Here is a 15,176-nt window from a genome sequence, read left to right as displayed (position 1 = left end):
GGGGATGTTAACCACATGAACCCCCAGCATTCATACTCTGGGGGGGGGGGGGAAACACAACGTGTTGTGGGCTTGTAGATCGCCCAAATTGCATTTACATCATTACTTGTACTGTATGACTAGTGACAAAAAAGAAAATCAGATTCTGATCCAACTCAGGTCCAGTTTACTAAGTCTAGACTAGAGGGTTTAAGTGGCGATTTAGATTGGATAGATGTTTGGGTGAAAATTATAAGTAACGTTTTAACTCTGGATTGACTGAGTTGATTGGTTTGAAAGTGCTTAGTGAGCCGTCAAAGGTGCAAAGCAATTACTGAGCCATCTTGACATTCAAATCATTGATTAGATTTCAACATTCATTTCTGCATCGTATGACTATGAAGACAGAATGGATGTGCTCGGTTTGCAGTCCTGTTTCTTTTCAGACGCTTCAAATAGTATGGTTTTCTGATGTGATACGTGTCATTATAAACAAATCTACAGTAAACAGTAAACACTAAACAGCTTGGGGATGGGGTGACTTGAAACGAAAGGCAATAACTGTGTGTGTGTGTGTGGGGGGGGGGGCGTGCGTGTGTGTGTGTGTGTGTGTGCGTGTGCGTCGGTGGGGGGGTTCTGCTATCACCCCAAGATGCCGTGTCCTGTGTTGTCCCGAACAAGCCTCCATACCACCAGCCTGCTGCAGGCTCCGCTCTCCATCTGGATCGCAACCGGAGGTGTGAGCGTTGTCTTCAGCACCACTCCTTCCCTGTCCTTCACTGCTCTCTACAGCTGCTATTCACACTCATATTTAAACGTTATACTTATACTTAACGACTAAAGTATAAAAAAAACACCACATCTCAGTTATGCCTGGCTGAAGAAGATGTATGTCATTTTGTTTAGATTTAGAAGCAGAATTTATTGTCGTTTTAGAGCCTTTTTGAGGACGATAAAGGCCTTTAATAGTCTGCTCTCAATCAACACAACACAATATATTATGTTACCCATACAGATTACACACACATTTACATACCCTTATCACCAGTCCAATATAAGCACTGATTGAATGCATCTACGATTGGCTGTGCCAGAGTTGTCTTCAATTAAACAGACAGATCTGTAATCATTTCTGGAGCCATGGAAGGAATGATTCAAATTCTGTGTTCTGCTTCATTAGTAAAGTTAGTGAAAATCTTGGTGTAGTCATGGATTCAGATCTGAATCCAGCCACATTAACAAAATTACAAATCAGCAAAAAGATTGTTCATGCGTTCATGTATTCATCAAATTCTACTTCATTAAAACATTTCAAACATAAGTTTGAGGACCCACTTAATTGACCAGATCACCTAATTATATTTCTTTGTATCATCTATTCTTTTCTCTAATCATGTAAATAACAAAAAGTTCTAATCATGTTCTTGTTGTGTTTTTGTTTTGTTTATGTTTTATATACTGCAATCATGTTTTCTGGATATTCTATATCTCATGTACAATGTTTCATTATAATCTATATAGGTAGAGGCCTCGTATAAGCCCCTTGGGCTTTTTTGCCTCAGCCTAGCACCTTAACCTTCTCATATTTATATGTTCACTGTGTTGTTTTTATACTGTGCTGAATAAAAAAAAAAATATATATATATATATATTCAAACCCAGGTCTCCTGTTTGGTAAACCAAACAACTACCGCCAGACTACGAGGAAACCCTTTCTTGGCCAGGGGAGATATTTATTTAGGCTTTTGGACTTCAGGCTGAGCTAAGCTCTTTACTCTGCAACACATTCAACTTCAGTAAACTTGGATAATTGTAACAGCGTATTTGCAGGTCTTCCTAAAAGGAATCTGATCAGCTGCTGTTGAGTTCTTAGAATACCAAGAAGGTGGATCAACATCACACTATATAGTTCTCAGATCTTTACACTGGCTTCCTGTCTGTCAACGAATCGATTTTGAAAAAATAATTGGTTTATATAAAGCATTGAAGAGCATAACAATTCTCATCTTGTACTACAAAATGAAACATCCAGACTTCTCAGGTCATCATAAGACCGTCACAGGACTGCACGCTTTCTGCAGAGTCACGACTAAGCATGAAGAAGCAAAGAAAGAGAAAACTGCAGGTCTGGTACTTTCAGTTATTTAAAACAAAAGCTGAAGACCTTTCTGTCTGCCACTGACTTTTACTGAGATTTTATTTAAACGATTTCTTCTGCACTCTGCACTCTTTCAGTTTTAACTTCTTATTTTAATTGTATTTTAATTTCATATCCTTTTATATCTTCACTATTCTCTCTTTGCGTATTCTTCATGTAACTCATATAGAGGTATGGCTGTAACTGCATGCAATGTTGAGACCTTGGCACTCTTTTCCAACCATTGTAATATTATATTAGCCTATATTAAATCACTTTACATCAAAACACATGTTGTCGTCGTCATCATCATCATCACCATCACCCCCTCTTTTCTCTCACCTCCACTCCTCTCCTCTTTGAAGCCTTCTCTATTCTCAGCTCCTTCATCAGAATTCCTTAAGCTCACCATCACCATCACCACCACCACCTCCTCCTCCTCCTCCTCCTCCTCCTCTTCCTCAGGGTCCTTCCTTCTTTTCTCCTCTGCCCAGATTGTCTCAGGAGGTTTTCTGCCTCACTGCTCTGTAACTAAGACATCCATATGGCCCTATGCAGGTGGCCGAGGTAGACCAAAGTGTGATTTATATTAAAAAAAACGAGTGTCATTTTTAAAGGAGAAACAGCATTCAGCTGGTGAAAATAACCTGCGTCACTGTCAGGTATCGACCTTGTGTAAAAGGTAAATCAAGTGATGAAATCAACAACGCCAAAACAATAAGTTGATTAGATTAGATTCTGTGATGCGAGCCAAGTAGCTTAAAGCACACTTAATTAACCACTCTGCTACACTAAAACATGTCAAAGACAAATGCACAAAACATCTCAATCAGTGATGTAATATGGAGCACAGAAATGTGTGAATCTGAAAACAGATGTCTTTCTCCAAGTCCCTCAGCTCCTATGCTTCAACCCTGCTGTCTAAGTAAAGGAAATGTATTTCTATGCAACTTTACATACAGTAGGTCTCCTTATTATGGGTAGAAAAAGTACTCTATAGAATGGAACATGAACTGAACATGAACTGTTAAAGCAACAGGGTTTAATGACACTTTAATGAAGCTCCTGCAGTGTGTACTGTAACTTGTACCGTCTTCTTCTTTTCGTGTCTTTGAAGCATGTGGTTAGATGACACTTTCCCATTTCTTTACACAGTCTTTTGCACTATTGTTGAACTCTGCGAAATCTTTGAAGCTGCAAGGTTTGGGTAGTAGAGGGCAGAGCACCTTTCTGCAACCCTCCAAACCTGTGTGCGTCCAAGGACCACCGTGAGTCTGGATCATTTAGCCACTGTTTGTTCTCCCCTGTACAGTGGGGGTTAACCCATTCTGACCGGGCAGTCGGGCACCCATTTTGGTGTTGGCATCATGTTATGCTTTAGCTATTGAAAAATAGCAGACCTAAAAGCTCATATCGCGCCACCGAGTGGCGCGATATGAGCTTTTAGGTCTGCTATTTTTTGAAAAAACGACTGACATTTTTAGAATCTGATCTCAGGTCAGAATGGGTTCGTCAGACCAGTGTGTGTCCAGTGGAAACCTCGTGTGAATCTGATCTCAGGTCAGTTAATGAGCACACACGTCAAGGGACAGTGTCCCTTCATTATGGACTGCACATACAGTATGTTTGAGCTGTGACTTGAACTGTTTGTTCTAACCTGAAATCATAAGCAGTGCATTTGTTATGTTTATTCACTTTTGGTTTATTGATTATTTAATATATAATGAAATGTTTATCCTGCTTATAGTTTATCATATTTAACCTTGAGTAAGTCTGACTTACTAATCTAATTTGATGCTTTAAGACTTTAAGTATTACATGATATGAATTATTTGACCAATTGCATCATGACTTGATGATTATGAATGATGTTTGATTTCATTGTGAATATTATTTATTATTTATTATTGCCAATCTTGAATATGAATTGAATTGCTATTGTTTTGTTTATCGGATATGTTTATTAATACCAAATATTGTATATTTCTGTTTCCTTTGTACAGCACACACACAACTCTACATCAGTAAAGATACCACAAGAGTTCTCTGCCTCCGCCTCCTCTGCTTATATGGTCAGCCTGACCCGTGACATCACCTGTTCACCACTGTCGGTCACCACACACACCTGAAGCGATTACCCAAGACACTCTTTCACTTTGGTGACTGAACATTGTTAAATGCAGGTGGACTGCTTCCTGATTTAACACTGTAGAGCGCACGAATTGCCCACACACATTGTATGATGTGATAACATTATGGCTATATTATGGCGATACATTATAGTGCAATATAAAAACCCATCAAAGCTTGACTTTACATCACTTTAAAACAAACGCATCCCTGCGAATGCAGGTTTTACAAGCCTCGGCTACTGCAGTTACAGTAAGACTTCAGCACCACAGTGCACCGTGCACAGCGGACCACTTGTCTTCAACTAATGAACTAAAATGTAAATAAGAATTGGCACGGCGGCCAAATAGTTAGTACAAACAGTTTAATGCAAACACTATTTAAGCAGGCTAAGTGAACTTCAATTTAATAACATCACATTCTTGCAGGCAGTGTGACAGTAGGCCTACTGTAGTGTAGCCTACCTGTTAATGCTTCTTTTGGGCAGCTGTTGATGATTTGACCATACAGGCAGCTTGAGCCAGCATGAGACTGAACTACTCACCTAATGCTGCGGAGGTTCCGTGTTTAACGTACTTCCAAAGTGTGTACATTGTCTAAGTCACAGATGCATGGTGTTCATATCGTAAATATATGAACTTTGGCTAAAAGCTTGTGGTTCTTGTATACTATAGTGCTTTCCGGCATCATAACATGTCTTGGCTACAAACAAAACGGACTTCCGCTTCCTCTTCAAAATAAGAGCCACTAGCCCAGGCCGTAGCGTAACGGTCTGGGCACCGGACTGGTAATCCAGTCGCAGTGTGCCGCGGGTTCGACTCCCGGACCCGACACGGCCTTTACTGCATGTCATCCCCCCATCTCTCTCCCGTTTCCTGTCAGCCTACTGTCTGTCCCTTCAAAAAAAATCAATAAAAGGCGTAAGCCGCAAAAAAATATCTTAAAAAAAAAAAAAAAAAAATAAGAGCCACTTGTAATGCTTGGTCTACTTTTATTTCTAAGTCTACTTACAGGACATAGACATTTGTAGCACACATGCTTTGAATGGCCAAGTGGGCTTGCCTTCAGAACCCCAGCCTCCACGTTACAGTTTAGAGTCACTCAAACGTTTAAACTGAATGTTGATTGGAAATGCATGTGTGCATGGCTTTAAGGTAAACTGGAATTAAATGTTTCATAGATCTAAACTCATTCAATGTTCTATGGCTTTAATGTTAAAATGCATTAAAGTTTGCATGACTCTAATTAATCTGTCTGCTATGGGCCTGCTCTTGTACCCATTACCCATGCAGGGATTTGCAAAATTTAGGGAACATCTTAAAGAGCGGAGTTAATAATGCCAAGTTTAACTGTATTCTATTTGTTGCAATAAAAGATGACATCTACTTTGACGTGAGTGTTCCTGACGGAATGTCTATATGTGACCATAAGCCTTCAAAAGATATTACGTATTGAGACTTTATGGATTTATTGTTAAATAGGTGCTTCTGAGCCGCTTATATAATGTAAACTACTGCTGAAACTGAAGCAGACGCCTTACACATAATATTTAAGTATAGTTACTTCCAGCTGCCCGTTACCATTGGTAACCACATTAAATCAATAAAAACAACTAAATGCCTAATTACTGTCCACTGATAAAGTTGGCAAAACTTTGAGAAAAGCATGAAATTACTTTTCCACTGTGACCCGTTTACAAAACCCAGATATCAGACACCCGATGTGATACACTACCATGCACATTGCTGTATTGCTGATTGTTGCTGTCTGGCAGAAATTGCATGTCCAAAACTGTTACCTTACAGGTGGCACTGAATGTTCTAATTGATCCAATGTAGTAATTATTTTCGTTAATACTTTTCATTGATTAAGTATAAAATAACACAGACAGACCCACACAGACAAAATATTTCTTAACCCATTCTGACCGGGCACCCATTTTGGTGTTGGCATCATGTTATTCTTTAGCTATTGAAAAATAGCAGATCTACAAGTAGGTAGGTCTGCTATTTTTGAAAAATCGAAGACACTTTTAGAATCTGATCTCAGGTCAGAATGGGTTAATAATGAAACTGTCAGGATGTAATAGACATTTTTAGAATCTGATCTCAGCATATACTGTACATAAGCTCATATTGCGTGTTGTGAAGCTTGTATTTGTGTGTGTGTGTGTGTGTGTGTGTGTGTGTGTGTGTGTGTGTGTGTGTGTGTGTGTGTGTGTGTGCACGCGCACATACACACATGTATCAGGTGTCAGTTGTTCATGTCAGTCATTCTATACCAATGTCACCATCTCTGTACGCATAACATAAAGTTAGTGTGATTCAGGACAAATGGAGCCGATACATAGATGTGACGTGATGAGTTGTGTCCATTTAATGGAAATACTTTTGGAATCAACTGTACACAAGTGACTGTTGCATCCTGTGAACAGAAAAGGAGCGTGATGCCCACATAGCTCATATTTAACACTCGTGCCCAACATGCACGAGTTGCACCTCTCTCCACGCACGCACGCGCACACACACACACACACACACATACGCGCACACACACGCACACCAATAAAGATAAGACTTGCAGACAATCGGATGATTAATGCATGAATGTCCCATTGATTAATAGACTATATAATATTGTTTCTCCTGCGCTCAGTGAATATTTTGTACATCGAGAGGGGAGGACAGGAAGAAAAATAAGAACAATCTTGAGTCACTACAATATTTACACATGATTTCAGTAAGGGGTGCTAATCACCGAGGTCTCCAACTATCATTAAGATACATGAACCCTATAACATCCCTATTGTAGGCATGTCATAATAGGCAAACATTTGGTAAAAATAGGCAAACATTCAGCAAAATATAGGCAAACAGCAAAAACAGCAAACGCATCACAATGTGATGTTTTGTGAACTTGTAGATCTCCTTTTTCCGCTATTTGACATACGTCAATGTATATAGGGGTTTAAGAGGCTAAGATACACTGGTACTGTACAAGGTCGATGGTCATTCTCAACCTCTGCATAGCTTTCATTCACATTGCAATACTGTACTTCACACTGATGCACTGTATCCTAACTATGAGTGCGTCGAACGCGTCCGACTCCAAAAGTAATCCATACTTTTTCCACAGCAACATAAATATGTTGAATAAACGACTCCTGCACACTTCTTGCACACATCTTCTTCCCTTGCAAATAAAAAATGCTTATTGGGAACATTTTGGTACGCGGCCTGTGGAGCAAAACATTGTTCCCAATAAATATTTGAATTTGTATTCTGTAAGTCTTCTGTATTAGTGGGCCCAAGGTCTTCACTGCTGATCTGTAGGTGTGCAAAGGTGTTGCTCTCTTTGAATAATGTCTCTCTCTGGATGGCTGACCAAAATAAAACAATTCAAATAATCAAATAATCACTCGCTCAACAGCGAGGAAGGAAGTGCATTTTAGCCTTTTCTTATGGTCGGTTAGGACAGCCTCCCTTGATTATACCGGTTATACTATTCATACTGGCTGGTTATACAGATACTGAGCAGTCTTGTTTCGATTTTTGTTGATGTTTGCAAGTAGTTAGGATACGGTATTCTTTGAACAAGACCACAGTGGATACATCTGAACCTTTGATTTGCCTTTACCACAAAGGAACAAAAAATAAGGTAACTGTGCTTGTGTTAGCCACAACCACTTATAACAACTCTTGACATTTATACGTACACACTTGGATGTTTTTTTAAGGCCTACGTGGTCAGGAACAGAGGCAATTACCTACCGGCCATTTAACAGGAACAGGAACAGAGGCAATTACCTACCGGCCATTTAACATTAGTTGGATAGTTGAGAGCTCAGAATATTGTGGGCGTTCTTCTCTCTGCACTTCTTGGTCTCCCACCCACATTATTCACTTTTATGATTGAGAGCGTCGTGTTTCAAATAAGTGCTGAAGACATTTAGGGTAACACTTTAGGTATTTAGCTGATTGCAGTGTATTGTATTACAACATAAGGCTGTTGATCATACACACATTTTTGAGGATTGAACCTGATCTATCAGTTTCTGTTGCAACCTTTTGGTATAGATGGCTATAATACTGAACTGTAGGTCAGAGAACAAATTGAAGAACCTATGCAACCTATTATAGGTTGCATAGTAGAGTGCCATTTTGTGTGATTAGATTAGAGAAGGATGCACATGTAATGCTTGTGCATAGTTGTTGGAATCCAACTCCTATATCTCTATCCATTAAACATATGCATTAAAGAAACGCGTTTCTAGAACCAATTTTCAGCACCTTTCAGCCATAAACTTTAAACATTAATGTACATCTTGCACTTATAGGAAAAGCATCTCCAAGAAGCATTCTCTTCCTTGCCATGCTCTCCCAATCATATCAAATCAACACTCCTACTGTATAGCGAAGGATTTAAACTATGGTTCTGTTCTTTCACTGATATTATTTATAGCTAAATTAAACCAATATATTGTTCATAATATTAAATATTGCACAAAATCATCTCAGCCTTTATTTTATGTGACAAAACTCTTACACGATTAGACTTTAGTGTTGCTGCTTTGCTTCTTTTTGTTTTTTCTACTGAGCTACTCATACTCGTAAAATAAGTGTTATTTTTTACTGAGAGTATAGAAATGTATACACTCTCAGAGCTAAATGAACACTCAGGTTGTGTACTGTGATTTTCCTTAGATCTTTTGGATAACTAATTTATTTTGTTGTCAATTGTTTGGTGGATTAGATTCAGAAGAGGCACAACGTAAAGGATTTACCCCTGTCTGTCCGCACCGTCCAACATGTCAGCTTATTCCCCAAGTCAGACTGAGACAGAGGGGGGGGGGTATACGTGTGCCCTGTGTCTCGATGCACATGCAGCCCCAACCCCAGAATACGAACACTCAGAAGACATTTGAAGATGGAATCTGTACAGTAGCTTAATTGGTGCCACTGTAGCCCCACCGTTGAGGAGTGAGATGGAAGCACAGACACATCCTCCAGGTCCTTCAGCCATTTCACTCAAACTCCTATCCAGGAACCCCTTTCAGTGCGGACGGCGACATATGGGGGGGAAAAGGATTGGAGTTATAGGACGATGAAGTGGTTTTGGCCGTGGTTGTGGTGGAGGAGGGATATCAGCCTATATGTTCAGGGCTGAGCAGTTATTTTCATAAACTATGTGACATAAAGCTGAGGGTTCTCGTTAGGTTGAATGTTATAGGATCAGGGCCAGAGGGGTTACTATAAAGGGTGAATCGGGATGGGAGGTATAGCCTACTGTAGGGGTGAGGCTGCCATAGTGACACAGGGAAAGATTCAGAAAGGCCTAATTCGACCAGAGAGGGGCCTGGGGTTGGTTGGTATAGAGGGGAATTTGCTCCAGTAACCCCCCCAAAGGAGCTTCAGTGATCCCTGTGCACAGCTTGCAGAGAGTTGTTTTGGAAATGGAGAGATGAAAAGTGGCGGTGCCCAAGCTATAGGGCAGGGGGGAAGCTGGGCACTGTAGATCCAAAACATAATTATGTGCACCACAGGCTAATCAGCATAGATGATGAATCCAGAGAAGGTGCTGTACTTGTTGTTGTTCCCGCCATGGGCTTTCCCCCCGTCCAGTTTGATGAAGATCTCGTCTCCCGGCTCCAGGTGCAGCACGGCACTGTTGCTGGCATAGTCATAGTTCTGGTCTGCATCCTGGGCGATGGCACTGGCACGCACCTGCAGGAGCACATGACACACATGGATTAATGTACAAACGTACATGCGCGTGCGCACACACACACACGCGCGCACGCACGCACGCATGCACGCACACACAGACACACACACACACACACACACACACACACACACACACACACACACACACACACACTCACACACAACTGAAAAAGAAGGAAAAAAAAGAAATGTAACTGTTCTTTTTTAAATGCATGCAGATGCATCTCAATGGGATTTTCTCCTGTAGCCTATAAATAATGGTTAGTTATGGAACTATATATCTATCTATATCTGTCATTCGCTGAAGCTCCAGTTCGTGTTTTACTGTTCTCATTTGCTAAGTAAAATAGTGTATACCGGTAGCTCGGTATAGCCTGAGCGGTACCATGGACAGCTCCTATAACAATGATCACTGTTTAAGGCTTGCTTCAAGTCACTGAACACAAGATCGAAACAAATCTAATCAAATGTCACTTTGACATAGTCTCTGGTTAACCCATTCTGACCGGGCACCCATTTTGGTGTCAGCATCATGTTATGCTTTAGCTATTTAAAAATAGCAGATCTACAAGCTCATATCGCGCCACCGAGTGGCGCGATACAAGCTTGTAGGTCTGCTATTTTTGAAAAATCGAAGAACGACTGACATTTTTTAGAATCTGATCTCAGGTCAGAATGGGTTCATCAGACCAGTGTGTGTCCGGCGGAAACCTCGTATGAATCTGATCTCGGGTCAGAATGGGTTAATTTGAGGAGGTTACTACACAGTATGAATTGGCCATATTTTCTTTCTTCATGTTGACAGTATAGCCTATTTGAAGGGCACAAAATATCACTTTTGGTTGCTTGCCACGAGTTCCCCTCCGTATAGGTTACCTTAACCAAGACACCTCTGGGATGTTCCCTGCTCAAATTGAGTTGAGACCGAAATGAATTTGTTATAAGCCACTTTATTCTCATTAAGTCCTTTTTTATTAAAAGAAGATTGTCTTATCTAGCGAGACAAATCAGGGTCTGATTGAATCTGTTTATTCAAATCAGCAGCCTCCAGGGCTGCACGATTAATCAAGTCATCATCAGGTATACGGCCTGGTTCTCATCAGCATCTCTCCGCTGCTGATCTAGTCCCCTATAGCTGCTGATCTAGTCCCCTATAGCTGCTGATCTAGTCCCCTATAGCTGCTGATCTAGTCCCCTATAGCTGCTGATCTAGTCCCCTATAGCTGCTGATCTAGTCCCCTATAGCTGCTGATCTAGTCCCCTATAGCTGCTGATCTAGTCCCCTATAGCTGCTGATCTAGTCCCCTATAGCTGCTGATCTAGTCCCCTAGCTGCACGTGTTCCTCTCTGTTCATCAATTCAGAGTAGGCCTACACAAAGCCCCAGGAGCGACGTGTGTGTAGCCTACTATCACCGGCGTCCAACTCTTTCTTTAGTGGCGGGACAGTTTGAATGGTGCGCTTTCAAACAAAGCACAGAAGAACACACAAAGAAAAATGTAATTCAATGTATATGTAGGCTATCCATTTCTATAAGTAATCCTCATATATAGATATAGACCGAAATTAATTTGTTATAAGCCACTTTATTCTCATTAAGTCCTTTTTTTATTAAAAGAAGATTGTCTTATCTAGCGAGACAAATCAGGGTCTGATTGAATCTGTTTATTCAAATCAGCAGCCTCCAGGGCTGCACGATTAATCAAGTCATCATCAGACACCCACGATCCATCATTATGGACATTCACAAAAACAATGTTCTTTAGCTATTAAAAATATAATATAATATTAACCTTAAGGTGTGCAGGCAACCATATCCTTCCTGCACAGCAAAATCCTCAGTGTAAGCCTAACTGTAAAATGTATAGGCTATAGTGTACAAATGTTATAGTTAATTAGCCTATCAATATTCCCCCATTTTTTTCCAATGGCTTGTAGATTAGTTTAAAGTTGTTAAACTGATTTTTATGGCATATGTAAACATGCACTTTGAGAACCACTGCTCTAATTAGCACTGTAGTTAGGCAGCTACCTAAACGGTATATAGCTAATAGAGGCCTATATATGCTGCAATGCTGCATGTTCCTTTTTAAGCCGACAATGTGGTGTTTATTTGACCAATATAGTCAAGTCTAGGCCTGTCGCCCGTGGTTGAGCAGCGGTGCTGTGTGTGAGTGTGCAGGGGAGCGGCGCGCAGCAGACAGGGAGAGAGACGCGCTTGGCAGAGCGGCTCCGCTAACAGCAGCGCCTCGGTGACACCGGGGGGTCGCCCCGGCCCCGGGGGGAAGAGGATTAGATCTGCTCCATGACAACTCCTCTGTGCGCGGAGTGGAGTGGAGCCGCGGCGCCGTGTGATCAGAGAGAGACTGCCAGGGAAAATCTTATGAGGAAAACTTTACACGCGCGCGCGCGCGCACACACACACACACCACACACACACACACACACCCTCACACACACACACACACACACACACACACACACACACACACACACACACACACACACACACACACACACACACACACACACACACGGCTATATATATATAGCCATGAGAAAAACCCATTTATCAGCTTAACATTTTTTATAGTGAACGTTCCAGTTCCAATTTCGTCTGCTCGTTTATTTGTGTCATCACTTCTGATTTCACTTGTTTAATCTTCTCTATCCTGATTGGATAAAAATTGGTATCCCGACCTGAAAATGAATTTTCCGATTAAAGAGCTGGAGAAACAGGGAGACTCCAAACAAACACTCTATAATATGCAACATATAGAGCAACACTTACAGCCATTATTAACCAAAGAAAAGCACTATACCTTTAACCACGTGCATGTGTAACTCAGGTCCGTTTGACTAAGAATATAGGCTAGATGGTTCAAATGGTAAAAGAATATATAGAATAAACATAAAATAAAAATAAGACGCTTTTTAAATCTATGAATCCGTAGGTATACGGCCTGGTTCTCATCAGCATCTATCCGCTGCTGATCTAGTCCCTATAGCTGCACTTGTTCCTCTCTGTTCATCAATTAAGAGTAGGCCTACACAAAGCCCCAGGAGCGACGTGTGTGTAGCCTACTATCACCGGCGTCCAACTCTTTCTTTAGTGGCGGGACAGTTTGAATGGTGCGCTTTCAAACAAAGCACAGAAGAACACACAAAGAAAAATGTAATTCAATGTATATGTAGGCTATCCATTTCTATAAGTAATCCTCATAGATATAGTTAAATTAACTCCCAAGTATACAGAGGCTTTACTGATGTTCTTTTTTTTTAAATAAAAAATGTGACATGTATATTACGCGTGCGCCCTGTGCGTAATGTGGATGCTCTCGTGTATACCTGGTTATTCTTGCACAGATCCGCCCACATGCTGGTGCCGTCCCCTCCGCGCATCAGAACGTGGTAGGTGAAGAAGTAAATCCCAGGGATGGAGCAGGTGAACTTCCCCGAGGTTGGGTCGTAGTGGTTCCCCAGGTTCGTCACCACGTCGTCGAACTTCAGCACCTCGTAGCCCTCGTGTTGCTTCTTGAGGCCCGCGTAAAAGGCGATTTTGGGCACGGTGCTGTAGGTCGCGGCGCTGATGCCCCCTCCGGCCGCGTTGGGTCCCGGCGGGCCGGGCAGACCGGGCCGGCCTGGATCTCCCCTCTCCCCGGGCGGCCCCGGCGGCCCGGGCAGCCCCGGCTCGCCGGGGGGACCCCTTGGGCCCGCTTTGCCCGAGCGGCCCGAATCACCTTTCGGACCCTGGATGAATGTGGGCAGAGATTGCACCAGGCTGTTGTCTCCTCGCGCCGTGTCCGCCGCGGCAGCGGTGCTGGTCGGCGACTTGGTGCCGTACGGGTCGCACACCATCCGGCAGGTGCCGAGCATCTCGTAGTGCGCCGACGTGCCCGCCGTGTTGACTAGCACCGGGATGAGGATGACGAGCACCAGGACCATGACGACCCCCAGCACCCCGGCCACGATCAGCCGCTTCCTGCCGACCAGTCTCGTCAGCACCGGACGGTCCTCTTGTCTGCTTTTGGGTGAAATCTTGCCGGCTGGTGGGTTCCCTTTTAAGAGAGAAAGAATGTAGCAAAAGCTACGAAGCCGCCTTCGCCTTGACGGTATTTAATGTTAATTAACCTTTTTCTTTTTTTCTCTCTTTCTCTTCTCAGGGCCAATCCCCGTGCGCGTCCCCTTTTTACCTCAGTCCCTATATCTCCCTCTTCACTTTTTGTGCTGATGTTTGCTCATTCAAGTCTCACTTCAGTCTGAAGTTCAGCCTTTTTTTTTGCTGCTCCGGGCGCTTTAGTCGTCAGTGATTCCCAAAAGCACTGGATTCAGCATCTCTGATTGACGACGCTTCAGATGCAAGCCACATCTCGGGTCGGACCCCAACCCCCCCTTTTTCTGATCCACCACAAGTCCGAAAGTTAACAGTTCCTCCCGGAGCGCCTTATTCCTTAATCCGCGCACTGCTGTGCTGTCCCGACGACTGTGCTTCAAGAGAGCTTATTGTGAGAGACCCTTCTGTCTGGTTTCAACCGTTTGTTGACACACATCCAGCGGACTTTGTTGTGTGCGCCGAGGCTGAGCCTGCGTTTAGCAGCACGGAGCTGCAGGCGCGCTGTAGACTATAGAGAGAGAGAGAGAGAGAGAGAGAGAGAGAGAGAGAGAGAGAGAGAGAGAGAGAGAGATGGATGGATGGAGGGAGGGAGGTAGGCAACGGGAGGGAGGGAAAGATAGCGCAAATAATAGTGAAGATAGCCATATGTCACCATGCACTCTGTCCACCCTTTGACAAGACCAATTAGCACTAGGCTATATATATGTGACAGCATCATTATTTTATAGTGTGGACTATGCCATGCAGTTGACTATTTATTTTAATATAGGCCTATATATATAGTTGTAGTGCTAAACCAAACGAGCATAAGGGACATATAGCTGTGTCGTGATGGCCTGAGTTTGGAAAGATGCAAACTTATTAGGCTACAGGTTAAAATTATCACATTATGACCTGCATGCAGGTCTATTCTATAAACATGCCTTCTGGATCAGTAGGCTATATAGTTCTCACACTTTCAATATTTTTAATTGCAGAAGTGAGCTTGTAGATAGCCAATGCAAAAATCTAAAATGACAGATTAATTTTTTTATTTAAACTTCCAAAAAAATGATCAGAGAACCAGTGAGCAGCTATGTTGTGCCTATTTA

General features: G+C 42.3%; 1 protein-coding gene across 1 annotated transcript; it reads right to left on the bottom strand.

The window, feature by feature from the left end:
* Window positions 1–9,789: 9,789 nt before the first annotated feature.
* On the bottom strand, window positions 9,790–14,006 carry c1ql3a (complement component 1, q subcomponent-like 3a; the record flags this gene model as incomplete). The annotated part of the gene is made up of 2 exons (XM_083778688.1): window positions 13,320–14,006; window positions 9,790–9,969 (listed from the first exon to the last, which is right to left on the bottom strand). The coding sequence occupies exons 1-2, from the start codon at window positions 13,914–13,916 to the stop codon at window positions 9,790–9,792; spliced, it is 777 nt and encodes a 258-aa protein (XP_083634814.1). The 5' UTR covers window positions 13,917–14,006.
* Between the last annotated feature and the right edge of the window lie 1,170 nt (window positions 14,007–15,176).

This window comes from Protomyctophum parallelum (assembly GCF_964188405.1).
Source record: "Protomyctophum parallelum genome assembly, chromosome: 12".
Taxonomy (NCBI): Eukaryota; Metazoa; Chordata; class Actinopteri; order Myctophiformes; family Myctophidae; genus Protomyctophum; species Protomyctophum parallelum.
Note: the sequence above shows the minus strand (reverse complement) of the source record. Positions and strands in the feature narration are given on the sequence as shown.